Source organism: Oncorhynchus masou, chromosome 29 (genome assembly GCF_036934945.1).
Source record: "Oncorhynchus masou masou isolate Uvic2021 chromosome 29, UVic_Omas_1.1, whole genome shotgun sequence".
In the NCBI taxonomy this organism is placed as follows: Eukaryota; Metazoa; Chordata; class Actinopteri; order Salmoniformes; family Salmonidae; genus Oncorhynchus; species Oncorhynchus masou.
The window spans coordinates 91,730,821-91,752,298 of NC_088240.1; the positions used below are offsets into that span (position 1 = coordinate 91,730,821).

Here is a 21,478-nt window from a genome sequence, read left to right on the forward strand (position 1 = left end):
ATCCATCAGTACTAATATCTGTCTCTCTCTCTCTCTCTCTCTCTCTCTCTCTCTCTCTCTGTCTCTCTCTCTCTCTCTCTCTCTCTCTCTCTCTGTCTCTCTCTCTCTCTCTCTCTCTCTCTCTCTCTCTCTCTCTCTCTCTCTCTCTCTCTCTCTTTCTCTCTGTCTCTCTCTCTCTCTGTCTCTCTCTCTCTCTCTCTCTCTCTCTCTCTGTCTCTCTGTCTCTCTGTCTCTCTCTCTCTCTCTCTCTCTCTCTCTCTCTCTCTCTCTCTCTCTCTCTCTCTCTCTCTCTCTGTCTCTCTCTCTCTCTGTCTCTCTCTCTCTCTCTCTCTCTCTCTCTCTCTGTCTCTCTCTCTCTCTCTCTCTCTCTCTCTCTGTCTCTCTGTCTCTCTCTCTCTCTCTCTCTCTCTCTCTCTCTCTTTCTCTCTGTCTCTCTGTCTCTCTGTCTCTCTGTCTCTCTCTCTCTTTCTATCTCTCTCTGTCTCTCTATATCTCTCTTTCTCTCTCTCTCTCTGTTTCTCTCTCTCTCTCTCTTTCCCTGCAGACCTCTCGAGCGTCTCGGTGGGCCGACCCAGACCACTTTGCCCAGCGACAGAGCTGCATGAATACGTTTGCCAGCTGGTTTGGCAGCATGCCCCTGGTGCACTCTAATATGCGTCTGGACCCGGTGTTGTTTAAAGACCAGGTGTCCATACTGAGAAAGAAATACAAGGACATAGAGAGACTATAACCAGCCTGATCCTCTCTGTCTCCATGGTGGAGTGGAGAGGGACAGAGAGAGACTATAACCAGCCTGATCCTCTCTGTCTCCATGGTGGAGTGGAGAGGGACAGAGAGAGACTATAACCAGCCTGATCCTCTCTGTCTCCATGGTGGAGTGGAGAGAGACATAGAGAGACTATAACCAGCCTGATCCTCTCTGTCTTCATGGTGGAGTGGAGAGGGACAGAGAGAGACTATAACCAGCCTGATTCTCTCTGTCTTCATGGTGGAGTGGAGAGAGACAGAGAGAGACTATAACCAGCCTGATTCTCTCTGTCTCCATGGTGGAGTGGAGAGAGACAGAGAGAGACTATAACCAGCCTGATTCTCTCTGTCTCCATGGTGGAGTGGAGAGGGACAGAGAGAGACTATAACCAGCCTGATTCTCTCTGTCTCCATGGTGGAGTGGAGAGAGACAGAGAGAGACTATAACCAGCCTGATCCTCTCTGTCTCCATGGTGGAGTGGAGAGAGACAGAGAGAGACTATAACCAGCCTGATTCTCTCTGTCTTCATGGTGGAGTGGAGAGGGACAGAGAGAGACTATAACCAGCCTGATCCTCTCTGTCTTCATGGTGGAGTGGAGAGGGACAGAGAGAGACTATAACCAGCCTGATTCTCTCTGTCTTCATGGTGGAGTGGAGAGAGACAGAGAGAGACTATAACCAGCCTGATTCTCTCTGTCTCCATGGTGGAGTGGAGAGAGACAGAGAGAGACTATAACCAGCCTGATTCTCTCTGTCTCCATGGTGGAGTGGAGAGGGACAGAGAGAGACTATAACCAGCCTGATTCTCTCTGTCTCCATGGTGGAGTGGAGAGAGACAGAGAGAGACTATAACCAGCCTGATCCTCTCTGTCTCCATGGTGGAGTGGAGAGAGACAGAGAGAGACTATAACCAGCCTGATTCTCTCTGTCTTCATGGTGGAGTGGAGAGGGACAGAGAGAGACTATAACCAGCCTGATTCTCTCTGTCTTCATGGTGGAGTGGAGAGGGACAGAGAGAGGCTATAACCAGCGTAATTCTCTCTGTCTTCATGGTGGAGTGGAGAGGGACAGAGAGAGACTATAACCAGCCTGATTCTCTCTGTCTCCATGGTGGAGTGGAGAGAGACAGAGAGAGACTATAACCAGCCTGATTCTCTCTGTCTTCATGGTGGAGTGGAGAGAGACAGAGAGAGACTATAACCAGCCGGATCCTCTCTGTCTTCATGGTGGAGTGGAGAGAGACAGAGAGAGACTATAACCAGCCTGATCCCCTGCTGCCCCCTAGAAGGACAGGAGAGTAGAGGGACAGAGAGGGACCACAACAAGCCCTGAGACCCCTGCTGCCCCCTAGAAGGACAGGAGAGTAGAGGGACAGAGAGGGACCACAACAAGCCCTGAGACCCCTGCTGCCTCCTGGAAGGACAGGAGAGTAGAGGGACAGAGAGGGACCACAACAAGCCCTGAGACCCCTGCTGCCCCCTAGAAGGACAGGAGAGTAGAGGGACAGAGAGGGACCACAACAAGCCCTGAGACCCCTGCTGCCTCCTGGAAGGACAGGAGAGTAGAGGGACAGAGAGGGACCACAACAAGCCCTGAGACCCCTGCTGCCCCCTAGAAGGACAGGAGAGTAGAGGGACAGAGAGGGACCACAACAAGCCCTGAGACCCCTGCTGCCCCCTAGAAGGACAGGAGAGTAGTGGGACAGAGAGGGACCACAACAAGCCCTGAGACCCCTGCTGCCTCCTGGAAGGACAGGAGAGTTTTGGGACAGAGAGGGACCACAACAAGCCCTGAGACCCCTGCTGCCCCCTAGAAGGACAGGAGAGTAGAGGGACAGAGAGGGACCACAACAAGCCCTGAGACCCCTGCTGCCTCCTGGAAGGACAGGAGAGTAGTGGGACAGAGAGGGACCACAACAAGCCCTGAGACCCCTGCTGCCCCCTAGAAGGACAGGAGAGTAGAGGGACAGAGAGGGACCACAACAAGCCCTGAGACACCTGCTGCCTCCTGGAAGGACAGGAGAGTAGAGGGACAGAGAGGGACCACAACAAGCCCTGAGACCCCTGCTGCCCCCTAGAAGGACAGGAGAGTAGAGGGACAGAGAGAAGGACCACAACAAGCCCTGAGACCCCTGCTGCCTCCTGGAAGGACAGGAGAGTAGTGGGACAGAGAGGGACCACAACAAGCCCTGAGACCCCTGCTGCCTCCTGGAAGGACAGGAGAGTAGTGGGACAGAGAGGGACCACAACAAGCCCTGAGACCCCTGCTGCCTCCTGGAAGGACAGGAGAGTAGTGGGATGGGAGACACACAGAGACCCTCCCAGAGAGAAGTGAGGAACAGGGGAAGAAACGAGAGGAGAGGACAGGGCGCCATGGAGCCAGGACGCCACGGTTGACCCTCCCAGAGAGAAGGGAGGAACAGGGGAAGAAACGAGAGGAGAGGACAGGGCGCCGTGGAGCCAGGACGCCACGGTTGACCCTCCCAGAGAGAAGGGAGGAACAGGGGAAGAAACGAGAGGAGAGGACAGGGCGCTGTGGAGCCAGGACGCCACGGTTGCGTCTTCCACCCACGCTCTCCATCTTTGTACGCTGTTGCTGGTGCCAACAGTGGTAACCGTGACAACCCAGGCTGTATTTAGGAAGGAGCTGTACACAGACTGAAAACTAGTTCATGCACAAATGACAACATGGACGTCTGGGAAGGGTGTGTGTGTGGGGTGGAGGGGGGGGGGGACTTTGTTCTAGAACTTTCTACATGACTATGGACAGAGGAGGTCCATGACTGATGCTGTCTCCTCTGAGTCAACACGACGGCCGTTATAGTCCCTGACTGCAGTCCTAACTACGGTCTATTGGTAGACTGTCTCTACAGACTGTGTTCAGTCTACCAGTGTGTTCAGTCTACCAGTGGTAAATCTCTCCCAACCTACTGAAAACACCCAAAGATGAAACCAAGGGAGGAGTACTTGTTTAGTTAGAGAAGTTTGTTCTGTTTGGTTCTAAACACTATGCACAGGTTCAACACAATTGCTGCCAGAATCTGAAAATACTATTTTGCTCTGTTGTAGTTAGCTTTTATAGTGAAGAATGAATGTCCAGCATTACTGTCTCTACTGTGTCCAGCCTTGGGTGGGAGGGGGTCTGTGTTTTCCTGCTGTAACAGGCTAGAGATACAGAGCTCAACCACAGAACTGACCTTTGACCTTTCACTGTACCTGTAGTGAGGACTAATGTTGTGGTTGTGCTCTGGGAGTCCTGAGTGTGACTGGGTGTGAATCGAGGCTCACCTTGGTCACGCCACTTCACCTTTGACCTTTCACTGTACCTGTAGTGAGGACTAATGTTGTGGTTGTGCTCTGGGAGTCCTGAGTGTGACTGGGTGTGAATCGAGGCTCACCTTGGTCACGCCACTTCACCTTTGACCTTTCACTGTACCTGTAGTGAGGACTAATGTTGTGGTTGTGCTCTGGGAGTCCTGAGTGTGACTGGGTGTGAATCGAGGCTCACCTTGGTCACGCCACTTCACCTTTGACCTTTCACTGTACCTGTAGTGAGGACTAATGTTGTGGTTGTGCTCTGGGAGTCCTGAGTGTGACTGGGTGTGAATCGAGGCTCACCTTGGTCACGCCACTTCACCTTTGACCTTTCACTGTACCTGTAGTGAGGACTAATGTTGTGGTTGTGCTCTGGGAGTCCTGAGTGTGACTGGGTGTGAATCGAGGCTCACCTTGGTCACGCCACTTCACCTTTGACCTTTCACTGTACCTGTAGTGAGGACTAATGTTGTGGTTGTGCTCTGGGAGTCCTGAGTGTGACTGGGTGTGAATCGAGGCTCACCTTGGTCACGCCACTTCACCTTTGACCTTTCACTGTACCTGTAGTGAGGACTAATGTTGTGGTTGTGCTCTGGGAGTCCTGAGTGTGACTGGGTGTGAATCGAGGCTCACCTTGGTCACGCCACTTCACCTTTGACCTTTCACTGTACCTGTAGTGAGGACTAATGTTGTGGTTGTGCTCTGGGAGTCCTGAGTGTGACTGGGTGTGAATCGATGCTCACCTTGGTCACGCCACTTCACCTTCGATGATTTGGAGATTTTTAAACTTGATTTGCCATTTTCTTTTAAAGTGGGGGGGTTATATTTTTCAATATTCAAGAGAAGTTCTGAAGTACAATGAATCTCCTTTATCTTCTGACCCAGAGTCAGATGAGGCCCTTTATCTACTGACCCAGAGTCAGATGAGGCCCTTTATCTACTGACCCAGAGTCAGATGAGGCCCTTTATCTACTGACCCAGAGTCAGATGAGGCCCTTTATCTACTGACCCAGAGTCAGATGAGGCCCTTTATCTACTGACCCAGAGTCAGATGAGGCCCTTTATCTACTGACCCAGAGTCAGATGAGGCCCTTTATCTACTGACCCAGAGTCAGATGAGGCCATTTATCTACTGACCCAGAGTCAGAAGAGGCCCTTTATCTACTGACCCAGAGTCAGATGAGGCCCTTTATCTACTGACCCAGAGTCAGATGAGGCCCTTTATCTACTGACCCAGAGTCAGATGAGGCCCTTTATCTACTGACCCAGAGTCAGATGAGGTCCTTTATCTACTGACCCAGAGTCAGATGAGGCCCTTTATCTACTGACCCAGAGTCAGATGAGGTCCTTTATCTACTGACCCAGAGTCAGATGAGGTCCTTTATCTACTGACCCAGAGTCAGATGAGGCCCTTTATCTACTGACCCAGAGTCAGATGAACTCGTAGATTCCATCTTTATGTCTCTGTGTCCAGTATGAAGGAAGTTGAGAGGTAGTTCCGTGAGCCAATGCTAATTAGCATTAGCACAATGAATGGAAGTCTATGGGTATCTGCTAGCATGCTAGCAGGGACATGGCTAGTCTTTATTTGATCTGAGGGAGCGGTGTACATCTATATAGATTCATTATTAACATGACGTTTATATTATTGTGCCAACAGTTCAATGTTTTAATGTTCAATGATTTCACATCCCTAGAATGTTCCCTTGTTTTGATAAGAGAAAAGTCCCCCCTTCCATTTTTAGGTGAGGGCTGTGTGACTGTAGGTGAGGGCTGAGTGACTGTAGGTGAGGGCTGTGTGGCTGTAGGTGAGGGCTGTGTGACTGTAGGTGAGGGCTGTGTGGCTGTAGGTGAGGGCTGTGTGGCTGTAGGTGAGGGCTGTGTGACTGTAGTTGAGGGCTGTGTGACTGTAGGTGAGGGCTGAGTGACTGTAGGTGAGGGCTGTGTGACTGTAGTTGAGGGCTGTGTGACTGTAGGTGAGGGCTGTGTGACTGTAGGTGAGGGCTGTGTGACTGTAGGTGAGGCCTGTGTGACTGTAGGTGAGGGCTGTGTGACTGTATGGTGTGTGACTAGGTGAGGGCTGTGTGACTGTGTTGTGTGACTGTGTGTAGTGTGACTGTGTGAGGTGTGACTGTGTGAGGTGTGACTGTGGTGTGACTGTGAGGTGTGACTGTAGTGTGACTGTAGTGTGACTGTGTTGAGGTGTGACTGTGGTGTGACTGTGTGAGGTGTGACTGTGTGAAGTGTGACTGTGTAGTGTGACTGTGTGTAGTGTGACTGTAGGTGAGGGCTGTGTGACTGTATGGTGTGTGACTAGGTAAGGGCTGTGTGACTGTAGGTGAGGGCTGTGTGACTGTAGTTGAGGGCTGTGTAACTATAGTTGAGGGCTGTGAGACTGTAGGTGAGGGATGTGTGACTGTGTGGTGTGACTGTGTGTTGTGTGAATGTGTGTAGTGTGACTGTGTGAGGTGTGACTGTGTGTAGTGTGATTGTGTAGTGTGGCTGTAGTGTGACTGTGTTGAGGTGTGACTGTAGTGTGACTGTGTGAGGTGTGACTGTAGTGTGACTGTGAGGTGTGGCTGTAGTGTGACTGTGTTGAGGTGTGACTGTAGTGTGACTGTGTGTGGTGTGACTGTGTAGTGTGACTGTGTGTGGTGTGACTATAGTGTGACTGTGTGAGATGTGACTGTGTAGTGTCACTGTAGTGTGACTGTGTGTGGTGTGACTGTGTGACTGTGTGAGAGGTGACTAGTGTGACTGTGAGGTGTGACTGTGTAGTGTGACTGTGTTGAGGTGTGACTGTAGTGTGACTGTGTGTGGTGTGACTGTGTGTCACTGTAGTGTGACTATGTGTAGTGTGACTGTGTAGTGTGACTGTGTGCGGTGTGACTGTGTGCGGTGTGACTGTGTAGTGTGACTATACAGTCCAGGATGTAGCCCCTAGCTCTGGTCCAGGGCATTAGTGCTGCTCTCTAACACTGAGCCTCCTGAACAGGCTGCACTAACACCCTGGACCAGAGCTAGTGGGCCTCGTGACAGACAACACATGAGATATCTCAGCATTAATAGAATCACATGGTGTGTGTGTGTGTGTGTGTGTGTGTGTGTGTGTGTGTGTGTGTGTGTGTGTGTGTGTGTGTGTGTGTGTGTGTGTGTGTGTGTGTGTGTGAGAACCCTATGGGTTAATTCTCATGGTGCAATATGTGTTTGAGCTGAAATCTAATCTCTCTCTGATCCTGTTCTCATTCTGGGTTGTGTCCCAAATGTCACCCTGTTCCCTATGGGCCCTGGTCAAATGGTCCCCTATTCCCTATGGGCCCTGGTCAAATGGCACCCTATTCCCTATGGGCCCTGTTCAAATGGCACCCTATTCCCTATGGGCCCTGGTCAAATCGTACCCTATTCCCTATGGGCCCTGGTTAAATGGTACCCTATTCCCTATGGGCCCTGGTCAAATCGTACCCTATTCCCTATGGGCCCTGTTCAAATGGTACCCTATTCCCTATGGGCCCTGTTCAAATGGCACCCTATTCCCTATGGGCCCTGTTCAAATGGCACCCTATTCCCTATGGGCCCTGGTCAAATCGTACCCTATTCCCTATGGGCCCTGGTTAAATGGTACCCTATTCCCTATGGGCCCTGGTCAAATCGTACCCTATTCCCTATGGGCCCTGTTCAAATGGTACCCTATTCCCTATGGGCCCTGGTTAAATGGCACCCTATTCCCTATGGGCCCTGGTCAAATGGTACCCTATTCCCTATGGGCCCTGGTCAAATGGGCCCTATTCCCTATGGGTCCTGTTCAAATGGTACCCTGTTCCCTATGGGCCCTGTTCAAATGGTACCCTATTCTCTATGGGCCCTGGTCAAATAGTACCCTATTCCCTATGTGCCCTGGTCAAATGGCACCCTATTCCCTATGGGCCCTGTTCAAATAGTTCCCTATTCCCTATAGGCCCTATTCCCTATTCCCTATAGGCCCTATTCCCTATGGGCCTGGCACCCTATTCCCTATGGGCCTGGCACCCTATTCCCTATGGGCCCTGGTCAAATGGTACCCTATTCCCTATGGGCCCTGGTCAAATGGCCCCCTATTCCCTATGGGCATGGCACCCTATTCCCTATGGCCCTGGTCAAATGGTCCCCTATTCCCTATGGGCCTGGCACCCTATTCCCTATGGCCCTGGTCAAATGGTCCCCTATTCCCTATGGGCCTGGCACCCTATTCCCTATGGGCCCTGTTCAAAGGAAGTGCACTATAAAGGGAACCGGGTGACATTTGGGATGCAAGCCTCTGATTCCCCTGTTGCTGTTCTAGGATGAAATGAATGTGCCTTTTACAGAGAGCCACTTCAGAATGATTGTATTGTCGCCTTTAACAGAGGAAGACCTTTCTGTGTCCACGGCAACACTGACTGGTACAGTAGCTGGTGTTTAGGTGACCGTTTTGTCTAAACACTGGACGTGTCTCCATCTGATCTGTAACAGACAGATTCCTGCCTGTGTTTCGTAGGAACATTCCGGAGCCTCTGTCGGTTCTGTCACAGTCTGGTCCCAGATCTGTCTGTAGTGTCTTGCCAACTCCTGTTATGATCATTGTAGCGCAGCACAAACTGATCTGGGACCAGGCTAATTCAGACACTGATGGGTACTTTTCTTCCTGCCTGTTCTCTTCCTCCACCCTGGTCATCTACAGACATCATTTAATAGAGATTACGATTCCAATAGAAACATCAACATTTTGTAAAATGATTTTATAAAATAAATAAACAAATATTTGATACATTTGTTGTCATGTTTCCTTCATGTTGTTGTTGTTGTTGTTGATGTGTTGTTGTGTTGATGTGTTGTTGATGTGTCGATGTGTTGTTGTGTTGTGTTGATGTGTTGTTGTATTGTTGTGTTGATGTGTTGTGTTGCTGTGTTGATGTGTTGTTGTGTTGCTGTGTTGTTGTTGCTGTGTTGATGTGTTGATGTGTTGTTGTGTTGAGGCTAATACCTCTACACAGATAAACACTCAGACAGGCTAATACCTCTACACAGATAAACATTCAGACAGGCTAATACCTCTACACAGATAAACACTCAGACAGGCTAATACCTCTACACAGATAAACATTCAGACAGGCTAATACCTCTACACAGATAAACACTCAGACAGGCTAATACCTCTACACAGATAAACACTCAGACAGGCTAATACCTCTACACAGATAAACACTCAGACAGGCTAATACCTCGACACAGATAAACACTCAGACAGGCTAATACCTCGACACAGATAAACACTCAGACAGGCTAATACCTCTACACAGATAAACACTCAGACAGGCTAATACCTCTACACAGATAAACACTCAGACAGGCTAATACCTCTACACAGATAAACACTCAGACAGGCTAATACCTCTACACAGATAAACACTCAAACAGGCTAATACCTCCACACAGATAAACACTAAGACAGGCTAATACCTCTACACAGATAAACACTCAGACAGGCTAATACCTCTACACAGATAAACACTCAGACAGGCTAATACCTCGACACAGATAAACACTCAGACAGGCTAATACCTCTACACAGATAAACACTCAAACAGGCTAATACCTCCACACAGATAAACACTAAGACAGGCTAATACCTCTACACAGATAAACACTCAGACAGGCTAATACCTCTACACAGATAAACACTCAGACAGGCTAATACCTCTACACAGATAAACACTCAGACAGGCTAATACCTCTACACAGATAAACACTCAGACAGGCTAATACCTCGACACAGATAACTAGTCGTAGTTATAATTCAGTAAATAATCCATCTGGACATCTACTGTGGCAGGAAGTCCCCCCCCCCCCACGTCCTCTTGTAAATCAGGCTCTCTGACATTGGCAGAGAATCATTCCCAAGCATACCAGGCATGTTAGGTGAAACGGTGGGCGTCACTGGGCGAGCCAGACTAAAATATAACGCTGCTTGTCTCCTGTGTGTGTGTGTGTGTGCGTGTGTGCGTGCGTGTGTGCGTGCGTGTCAGCCGAGCCCCAATTACAAAACAGCAGCTGTGTACATCAGTCTGGGAGGCAGCGATCGGTTAAGACAAGTTAATAACAGCTACCATCTATCTATCCTAGCTGATCCCATAGTGGTACCACTGCCAGCTACCATCTATCTATCCAAGCTGATCTCATAGTGGTAGCACTGTCAGCTACCATCTATCTATCCAAGCTGATCTCATAGTGGTACCACTGCCAGCTACCATCTATCTATCCAAGCTGATCCCATAGTGGTAGCACTGTCAGCTACCATCTATCTATCCAAGCTGATCCCATAGTGGTACCACTGTCAACTACCATCTATCTATCCAAGCTGATCCCATAGTGGTAGCACTGTCAGCTACCATCTATCTATCCAAGCTGATCCCATAGTGGTACCACTGCCAACAACCATCTATCTATCCAAGCTGATCCCATAGTGGTAGCACTGCCAACAACCATCTATCTATCCAAGCTGATCCCATAGTGGTACCACTGTCAACTACCATCTATCTATCCAAGCTGATCCCATAGTGGTAGCACTGTCAGCTACCATCTATCTATCCAAGCTGATCCCATAGTGGTACCACTGCCAACAACCATCTATCTATCCAAGCTGATCCCATAGTGGTACCACTGTCAACTACCATCTATCTATCCACGCTGATCCCATAGTGGTACCACTGTCAACTACCATCTATCTATCCAAGCTGATCCCATAGTGGTACCACTGACAGCTACCATCTATCTATCCAAGCTGATCCCATAGTGGTACCACTGTCAGCTACCATCTATCTATCCAAGCGGATCCCATAGTGGTACCACTGCCAACAACCATCTATCTATCCAAGCTGATCCCATAGTGGTACCACTGTCAGCTACCATCTACCTATCCAAGCGGATCCCATAGTGGTACCACTGTCAGCTACCATCTATCTATCCAAGCTGATCCCATAGTGGTTCCACTGCCAACAACCATCTATCTATCCAAGCTGATGCCATAGTGGTACCACTGTCAACTACCATCTATCTTTCCAAGCTGATCCCATAGTGGTAGCACTGTCAACTACCATCTATCTTTCCAAGCTGATCCCATAGTGGTAGCACTGTCAACTACCATCTATCTTTCCAAGCTGATCCCATAGTGGTAGCACTGTCAACTACCATCTATCTTTCCAAGCTGATCCCATAGTGGTAGCACTGTCAACTACCATCTATCTTTCCAAGCTGATCCCATAGTGGTACCACTGTCAACAACCATCTATCTTTCCAAGCTGATCCCATAGTGGTAGCACTGTCAACTACCATCTATCTTTCCAAGCTGATCCCATAGTGGTAGCACTGTCAACTACCATCTATCTATCCAAGCTGATCCCATAGTGGTACCACTGTCAACAACCATCTATCTATCCAAGCTGATCCCATAGTGGTACCACTGACAACAACCATCTATCTATCCAAGCTGATCCCATAGTGGTACCACTGCCAACAACCATCTATCTATCCAAGCTGATCCCATAGTGGTACCACTGTCAGCTACCATCTATCTATCCAAGCTGATCCCATAGTGGTACCACTGTCAGCTACCATCTATCTATCCAAGCTAATGCCATAGTGGTACCACTGCCAACAACCATCTATCTATCCAAGCTGATCCCATAGTGGTACCACTGCCAGCTACCATCTATCTATCCAAGCTGATCCCATAGTGGTACCACTGTCAACTACCATCTATCTATCTATCCAAGCTGATCCCATAGTGGTACCACTGTCAACTACCATCTATCTATCCAAGCTGATCCCATAGTGGTACCACTGTCAACTACCATCTATCTATCCAAGCTGATCCCATAGTGGTACCACTGCCAGCTACCATCTATCTATCCAAGCTGATCTCATAGTGGTACCACTGCCAGCTACCATCTATCTATCCAAGCTGATCCCATAGTGGTACCACTGTCAACTACCATCTATCTTTCCAAGCTGATCCCATAGTGGTAGCACTGTCAACTACCATCTATCTATCCAAGCTGATCCCATAGTGGTACCACTGCCAGCTACCATCTATCTATCCAAGCTGATCCCATAGTGGTACCACTGCCAGCTACCATCTATCTATCCAAGCTGATCCCATAGTGGTACCACTGCCAACAACCATCTATATATCCAAGCTGATCCCATAGTGGTACCACTGACAACAACCATCTATATATCCAAGCTGATCCCATAGTGGTACCACTGCCAACAACCATCTATCTATCCAAGCTGATCCCATAGTGGTACCACTGTCAGCTACCATCTATCTATCCTAGCGGATCCCATAGTGGTACCACTGTCAGCTACCATCTATCTATCCAAGCTGATCCCATAGTGGTACCACTGCCAACAACCATCTATCTATCCAAGCTGATCCCATAGTGGTACCACTGTCAACAACCATCTATCTATCCAAGCTGATCCCATAGTGGTACCACTGACAGCTACCATCTATCTATCCAAGCTGATCTCATAGTGGTACCACTGCCAACAACCATCTATCTATCCAAGCTGATCTCATAGTGGTACCACTGACAGCTACCATCTATCTATCCAAGCTGATCTCATAGTGGTACCACTGTCAGCTACCATCTATCTATCCAAGCTGATCCCATAGTGGTACCACTGTCAGCTACCATCTATCTATCCTAGCGGATCCCATAGTGGTACCACTGTCAGCTACCATCTATCTATCCAAGCTGATCTCATAGTGGTACCACTGACAGCTACCATCTATCTATCCAAGCTGATCTCATAGTGGTACCACTGCCAACAACCATCTATCTATCCAAGCTGATCTCATAGTGGTACCACTGACAGCTACCATCTATCTATCCAAGCTGATCCCATAGTGGTACCACTGTCAGCTACCATCTATCTATCCAAGCTGATCCCATAGTGGTATCACTGCCAACAACCATCTATCTATCCAAGCTGATCCCATAGTGGTACCACTGCCAGCTACCATCTATCTATCCAAGCTGATCCCATAGTGGTACCACTGTCAGCTACCATCTATCTATCCAAGCTGATGCCATAGTGGTACCACTGTCAGCTACCATCTATCTATCCAAGCTGATCCCATAGTTGTACCACTGCCAACAACCATCTATCTATCCAAGCTGATCCCATAGTGGTACCACTGCCAGCTACCATCTATCTATCCAAGCTGATCCCATAGTGGTACCACTGTCAACTACCATCTATCTATCCAAGCTGATGCCATAGTGGTACCACTGTCAACTACCATCTATCTATCCAAGCTGATCCCATAGTGGTACCACTGTCAACTACCATCTATCTATCCAAGCTGATCCCATAGTTGTACCACTGCCAACAACCATCTATCTATCCAAGCTGATCCCATAGTGGTACCACTGTCAGCTACCATCTATCTATCCAAGCTGATCCCATAGTGGTACCACTGCCAGCTACCACCCACCTCTGGACTGGACTCACTGCTGCCCTGATATTTGGTGTCTTCCAGATACACAAATCCCCAAATCTGTCATTATTACAGGATCATCATCACATCATCACACCCCTCTCCAGATGTGATTCGTGAGACGCGACCCCTCTCCAGATGTGAGACGTGACCCCTCTCCAGATGTGGTTCGGGAGACGTGACCCCTCTCCAGATGTGGTTTGTGAGACGTGACCCCTCTACAGATGTGAGACGTGACCCCTCTCCAGATGTGAGACGTGACCTCTCTCCAGATGTGAGACGTGACGCCTCTCCAGATGTGGTTCGGGAGACGTGACCCCTCTCCAGATGTGGTTTGTGAGACGTGACCCCTCTCCAGATGTGAGACGTGACCCCTCTCCAGATGTGAGATGTGACCCCTCTCCAGATGTGAGACGTGACCCCTCTCCAGATGTGGTTCGGGAGACGTGACCCCTCTCCAGATGTGGTTTGTGAGACGTGACCCCTCTCCAGATGTGAGACGTGACCCCTCTCCAGATGTGGTTCTGGAGACGTGACCCCTCTCCAGATGTGGTTCGGGAGACGTGACCCCTCTCCAGATGTGGTTTGTGAGACGTGACCCCTCTCCAGATGTGAGAAGTGACCCCTCTCCAGATGTGAGAAGTGACCCCTCTCCAGATGTGAGACGTGACCCCTCTCCAGATGTGAGACGTGACCCCTCTCCAGATGTGAGACGTGACCCCTCTCCAGATGTGAGATGTGACCCCTCTCCAGATGTGAGACGTGACCCCTCTCCAGATGTGAGACGTGACCCCTCTCCAGATGTAGTTCTGGAGACGTGACCCCTCTCCAGATGTGGTTCGGGAGACGTGACCCCTCTCCAGATGTGGTTTGTGAGACGTGACCCCTCTCCAGATGTGAGACGTGACCCCTCTCCAGATGTGAGACGTGACCCCTCTCCAGATGTGAGACGTGACCCCTCTCCAGATGTGAGACGTGACCCCTCTCCAGATGTGAGACGTGACCCCTCTCCAGATGTGGTTCGGGAGTCGTGACCCCTCTCCAGATGTGGTTCGTGAGACATGACCCCTCTCCAGATGTGGTTCGGGAGACGTGACCCCTCTCCAGATGTGGTTCGGGAGACGTGACCCCCCTCCAGATGTGGTTTGTGAGACGTGACCCCTCTACAGATGTGAGACGTGACCCCTCTCCAGATGTGAGACGTGACCCCTCTCCAGATGTGATTCGGGAGACGTGACCCCTCTCCAGATGTGGTCCGTGAGACGTGACCCCTCAACAGATGATGGACAGCTACTGCAGGATGACAGTTACATTTCCGTGGGCCAGCTACTGCAGGATGACAGTTAAATGGCCGTGGGCCAGCTACTGCAGGATGACAGTTAAATGGATGTGGGCCAGCTACTGCAGGATGACAGTTAAATGGCCGTGGGCCAGCTACTACAGGATGACAGTTAAATGGCCGTGGGCCAGCTACTGCAGGATGACAGTTAAATGGCCGTGGGCCAGCTACTGCAGGATGACAGTTTAATGGCCGTGGGCCAGCTACTGCAGGATGACAGTTAAATGGCCGTGGGCCAGCTACTGCAGGATGACAGTTTAATGGCCGTGGGCCAGCTACTGCAGTATGACAGTTTAATGGATGTGGGCCAGCTACTGCAGGATGACAGTTTAATGGCCGTGGGCCAGCTACTGCAGGATGACAGTTAAATGGAAGTGGGCCAGCTACTGCAGGATGACAGTTAAATGGAAGTGGGCCAGCTACTGCAGTATGACAGTTTAATGGCCGTGGGCCAGCTACTGCAGGATGACAGTTTAATGGCCGTGGGCCAGCTACTGCAGTATGACAGTTAAATGGATGTGGGCCAGCTACTGCAGGATGACAGTTAAATGGCCGTGGGCCAGCTACTGCAGGATGACAGTTTAATGGCCGTGGGCCAGCTACTGCAGGATGACAGTTTAATGGATGCGGGCCAGCTACTGCAGTATGACAGTTTAATGGATGTGGGCCAGCTACTGCAGTATGACAGTTTAATGGATGTGGGCCAGCTACTGCAGGATGACAGTTTAATGGCCGTGGGCCAGCTACTGCAGGATGACAGTTTAATGGCCGTGGGCCAGCTACTGCAGGATGACAGTTAAATGGAAGTGGGCCAGCTACTGCAGGATGACAGTTTAATGGATGTGGGCCAGCTACTGCAGGATGACAGTTTAATGGCCGTGGGCCAGCTACTGCAGGATGACAGTTTAATGGCCGTGGGCCAGCTACTGCAGGATGACAGTTTAATGGCCGTGGGCCAGCTACTGCAGGATGACAGTTAAATGGCCGTGGGCCAGCTACTGCAGGATGACAGTTTAATGGCCGTGGGCCAGCTACTGCAGGATGACAGTTTAATGGATGTGGGCCAGCTACTACAGGATGACAGTTTAATGGATGTGGGCCAGCTACTGCAGGATGACAGTTTAATGGCCGTGGGCCAGCTACTGCAGGATGACAGTTTAATGGCCGTGGGCCAGCTACTGCAGGATGACAGTTAAATGGAAGTGGGCCAGCTACTGCAGGATGACAGTTAAATGGAAGTGGGCCAGCTACTGCAGTATGACAGTTTAATGGCCGTGGGCCAGCTACTGCAGGATGACAGTTTAATGGCCGTGGGCCAGCTACTGCAGGATGACAGTTTAATGGATGTGGGCCAGCTACTGCAGGATGACAGTTTAATGGATGTGGGCCAGCTACTGCAGGATGACAGTTTAATGGATGTGGGGCAGCTACTGCAGGATGACAGTTAAATGGATGTGGGCCAGCTACTGCAGGATGACAGTTAAATGGCCGTGGGCCAGCTACTGCAGGATGACAGTTTAATGGATGTGGGCCAGCTACTGCAGGATGACAGTTTAATGGATGTGGGGCAGCTACTGCAGGATGACAGTTAAATGGCCGTGGGCCAGCTACTGCAGGATGACAGTTTAATGGATGTGGGGCAGCTACTGCAGGATGACAGTTAAATGGCCGTGGGCCAGCTACTGCAGGATGACAGTTAAATGGCCGTGGGCCAGCTACTACAGGATGACAGTTAAATGGCCGTGGGCCAGCTACTGCAGGATGACAGTTAAATGGCCGTGGGCCAGCTACTGCAGGATGACAGTTAAATGGCCGTGGGCCAGCTACTGCAGGATGACAGTTAAATGGCCGTGGGCCAGCTACTGCAGGATGACAGTTTAATGGATGTGGGGCAAACTAAAACATCCTTTCCCTCTCTATTCGCTCCAGAGCAAGACTACCCAACATGCAGTGGGCTAACATACACACCAGAAGGTATCCCACTGTCTGGAGGGTTGACAACTCCACTGGGTTAGGATCATCATTGAATATATTTAGATTAAACGCTTTAGGAAGCTATTAGCAATATGCATCATGGGATTAAGGAAAGCGGGAAGTCATCTGTATATTTGTAAGAGATATAACTTGGGTTTGTTTCGCTCTCCTCATTAGTGAGTCCCTTGGCAAGACTATATGCAGAGGAGAATAAAGAAGCCCTGACCACAGTAGAATAGAGAAGCCCTGACCACAGTAGAATAGGGAAGCCCTGACCACAGTAGAATAGAGAAGCCCTGACCCACAGTAGAATAGAGAAGCCTTGACCCACAGTAGAATAGAGAAGCCCTGACCCACAGTAGAATAGGGAAGCCCTGACCACAGTAGAATAGGGAAGCCTTGACCACAGTAGAATAGGGAAGCCCTGACCACAGTAGAATAGAGAAGCCCTGACCCACAGTAGAATAGAGAAGCCCTGACCACAGTAGAATAGAGAAGCCCTGACCCACAGTAGAATAGAGAAGCCTTGACCCACAGTAGAATAGAGAAGCACTGACCCACAGTAGAATAGGGAAGCCCTGACCACAGTAGAATAGGGAAGCCCTGATCACAGTAGAATAGGGAAGCCCTGAACACAGTAGAATAGAGAAGCCCTGACCCACAGTAGAATAGAGAAGCCCTGACCACAGTAGAATAGAGAAGCCCTGACCACAGTAGAATAGAGAAGCCCTGAACACAGTAGAATAGAGAAGCCCTGACCCACAGTAGAATAGGGAAGCCTTGACCACAGTAGAATAGAGAAGCCCTGACCACAGTAGAATAGAGAAGCCCTGACCCACAGTAGAATAGGGAAGCCCTGACCACAGTAGAATAGGGAAGCCCTGACCACAGTAGAATAGGGAAGCCCTGACAACAGTAGAATAGGGAAGCCCTGACCACAGTAGAATAGAGAAGCCCTGACCCACAGTAGAATAGGGAAGCCCTGACCACAGTAGAATAGGGAAGCCCTGACCACAGTAGAATAGGGAAGCCCTGACCACAGTAGAATAGGGAAGCCCTGACCCACAGTAGAATATGGAAGCCCTGACCACAGTAGAATAGGGAAGCCCTGAACACAGTAGAATAGGGAAGCCCTGACCACAGTAGAATAGGGAAGCCCTGACCACAGTAGAATAGAGAAGCCCTGACCACAGTAGAATAGGGAAGCCCTGACCACAGTAGAATAGAGAAGCCCTGACCCACAGTAGAATAGGGAAGCCCTGACCACAGTAGAATAGGGAAGCCCTGACCACAGTAGAATAGGGAAGCCCTGACCACAGTAGAATAGGGAAGCCCTGACCCACCGTAGAATAGGGAAGCCCTGACCACAGTAGAACAGAGAAGCCCTGACCCACAGTAGAATAGGGAAGCCCTGACCACAGTAGAATAGGGAAGCCCTGACCACAGTAGAATAGGGAAGCCCTGACCACAGTAGAATAGAGAAGCCTTGACCCACAGTAGAATAGAGAAGCCCTGACCCACAGTAGAATAGGGAAGCCCTGACCCACAGTAGAATAGGGAAGCCCTGACCACAGTAGAATAGAGAAGCCCTGACCCACAGTAGATTAGGGAAGCCCTGACCACAGTAGAATAGGGAAGCCCTGACCCACAGTAGAATAGAGAAGCCCTGACCACAGTAGAATAGGGAAGCCCTGACCCACAGTAGAATAGAGAAGCCCTGACCCACAGTAGAATAGAGAAGCCCTGACCACAGTAGAATAGAGAAGCCCTGACCACAGTAGAATAGGGAAGCCCTGACCACAGTAGAATAGAGAAGCCTTGACCCACAGTAGAATAGAGAAGCCCTGACCCACAGTAGAATAGAGAAGCCCTGACCACAGTAGAATAGAGAAGCCCTGACCACAGTAGAATAGAGAAGCCCTGACCACAGTAGAATAGGGAAGCCCTGACCACAGTAGAATAGAGAAGCCTTGACCCACAGTAGAATAGAGAAGCCCTGACCACAGTAGAATAGAGAAGCCCTGAACACAGTAGAATAGAGAAGCCCTGACCCACAGTAGAATAGAGAAGCCCTGACCACAGTAGAATAGGGAAGCCCTGACCACAGTAGAATAGGGAAGCCCTGACCACAGTAGAATAGGGAAGCCCTGACCACAGCAGAATATGGAAGCCCTGACCCACAGTAGAATAGGGAAGCCGCCCTGACCACCGTAGAATAGAGAAGCCCTGACCACAGCAGAATATGGAAGCCCTGACCCACAGTAGAATAGGGAAGCCGCCCTGACCACCGTAGAATAGAGAAGCCCTGACCACAGTAGAATAGAGAAGCCCTGACCACAGTAGAATAGAGAAGCCCTGACCACAGTAGAATAGAGAAACCCTGAACACAGTAGAATAGAGAAGCCCTGACCCACAGTAGAATAGAGAAGCCCTGACCACAGTAGAATAGAGAAGCCCTGACCACAGTAGAATAGAGAAACCCTGACCACAGTAGAATAGAGAAGCCCTGACCACAGTAGAATAGGGAAGCCCTGACCCACAGTAGAATAGAGAAGCCCTGACCCACAGTAGAATAGAGAAGCCCTGACCCACAGTAGAATAGAGAAGCCCTGACCACAGTAGAACAGAGAAGCCCTGACCACAGTAGAATAGAGAAGCCCTGACCACAGTAGAATAGAGAAGCCCTGACCACAGTAGAATAGAGAAGCCCTGACCACAGTAGAATAGAGAAGCCCTGACCACAGTAGAATAGAGAAGCCCTGACCACAGTAGAATAGAGAAGCCCTGACCACAGTAGAATAGAGAAACCCTGACCACAGTAGAATAGAGAAGCCCTGACCCACAGTAGAATAGAGAAGCCCTGACCACAGTAGAATAGAGAAGCCCTGACCACAGTAGAATAGAGAAACCCTGACCACAGTAGAATAGAGAAGCCCTGACCACAGTAGAATAGAGAAGCCCTGACCACAGTAGAATAGAGAAGCCCTGACCCACAGTAGAATAGAGAAGCCCTGACCACAGTAGAATAGAGAAGCCCTGACCCACAGTAGAATAGGGAAGCCCTGACCACAGTAGAATAGAGAAGCCCTGACCCACAGTAGAATAGGGAAGCCCTGACCACAGTAGAATAGAGAAGCCCTGACCCACAGTAGAATAGAGAAGCCCTGACCCACAGTAGAATAGAGAAGCCCTGACCACAGTAGAATAGAGAAGCCCTGACCACAGTAGAATAGAGAAGCCCTGACCACAGTAGAATAGAGAAGCCCTGACCCACAGTAGAATAGGGAAGCCCTGACCACAGTAGAATAGAGAAGCCCTGACCCACAGTAGAATAGGGAAGTGCTGACCCACAGTAGAATAGGGAAGCCCTGACCACAGTAGAATAGGGAAGCCCTGACAACAGTAGAATAGAGAAGCCCTGACCACAGTAGAATAGAGAAGCCCTGACCCACAGTAGAATAGAGAAGCCCTGACCACAGTAGAATAGAGAAGCCCTGACCCACAGTAGAATAGGGAAGCCCTGACAACAGTAGAATAGGGAAGTGCTGACCCACAGTAGAATAGAGAAGCCCTGACCACAGTAGAATAGAGAAGCCCTGACCCACAGTAGAATAGAGAAGCCCTGACCACAGTAGAATAGAGAAGCCCTGCCCCACAGTAGAATAGGGAAGCCCTGACCCACAGTAGAATAGGGAAGCCCTGACCACAGTAGAATAGAGAAACCCTGAACACAGTAGAATAGAGAAGCCCTGACCCACAGTAGAATAGAGAAGCCCTGACCACAGTAGAATAGAGAAGCCCTGACCACAGTAGAATAGAGAAACCCTGACCACAGTAGAATAGAGAAGCCCTGACCACAGTAGAATAGGGAAGCCCTGACCCACAGTAGAATAGAGAAGCCCTGAACACAGTAGAATAGAGAAGCCCTGACCACAGTAGAATAGGGAAGCCCTGACCACAGTAGAATAGAGAAGCCCTGACCCACAGTAGAATAGGGAAGCCCTGACCACAGTAGAATAGGGAAGACCTGACCACAGTAGAATAGAGAAGCCCTGACCACAGTAGAATAGGGAAGCCCTGACCACAGTAGAATAGAGAAGCCCTGACCACAGTAGAATAGAGAAACCCTGACCACAGTAGAATAGAGAAGCCCTGACCACAGTAGAATAGAGAAGCCCTGACCACAGTAGAATAGAGAAGCCCTGACCACAGTAGAATAGAGAAGCCCTGACCACAGTAGAATAGAGAAACCCTGACCACAGTAGAATAGAGAAGCCCTGACCCACAGTAGAATAGAGAAGCCCTGACCACAGTAGAATAGAGAAGCCCTGACCACAGTAGAATAGAGAAACCCTGACCACAGTAGAATAGAGAAGCCCTGACCACAGTAGAATAGAGAAGCCCTGACCACAGTAGAATAGAGAAGCCCTGACCCACAGTAGAATAGAGAAGCCCTGACCACAGTAGAATAGAGAAGCCCTGACCCACAGTAGAATAGGGAAGCCCTGACCACAGTAGAATAGAGAAGCCCTGACCCACAGTAGAATAGGGAAGCCCTGACCACAGTAGAATAGAGAAGCCCT

At 49.8% G+C, this 21,478-nt stretch overlaps 1 protein-coding gene across 2 annotated transcripts in view; it reads left to right on the plus strand.

The window, feature by feature from the left end:
• The window catches only part of LOC135520979 (exostosin-1a-like), a 137,656-nt gene extending 128,811 nt beyond the window's left edge, over positions 1-8,845 (plus strand). Inside the window, exons 11-12 of one of the 2 annotated variants that reach the window (XR_010452471.1) lie at positions 545-6,135; positions 6,346-8,845. Coding sequence is in view for 1 of the 2 variants with exons in the window: in XM_064946866.1 (XP_064802938.1) it covers positions 545-730 (186 nt within the window). In the remaining variant the exon portion in view is untranslated. Of the gene's footprint in view, positions 1-544 lie in introns of both variants that reach the window. The other variant, XM_064946866.1, reaches the window with a different exon arrangement.
• The last annotated feature ends 12,633 nt before the right edge of the window (positions 8,846-21,478 follow it).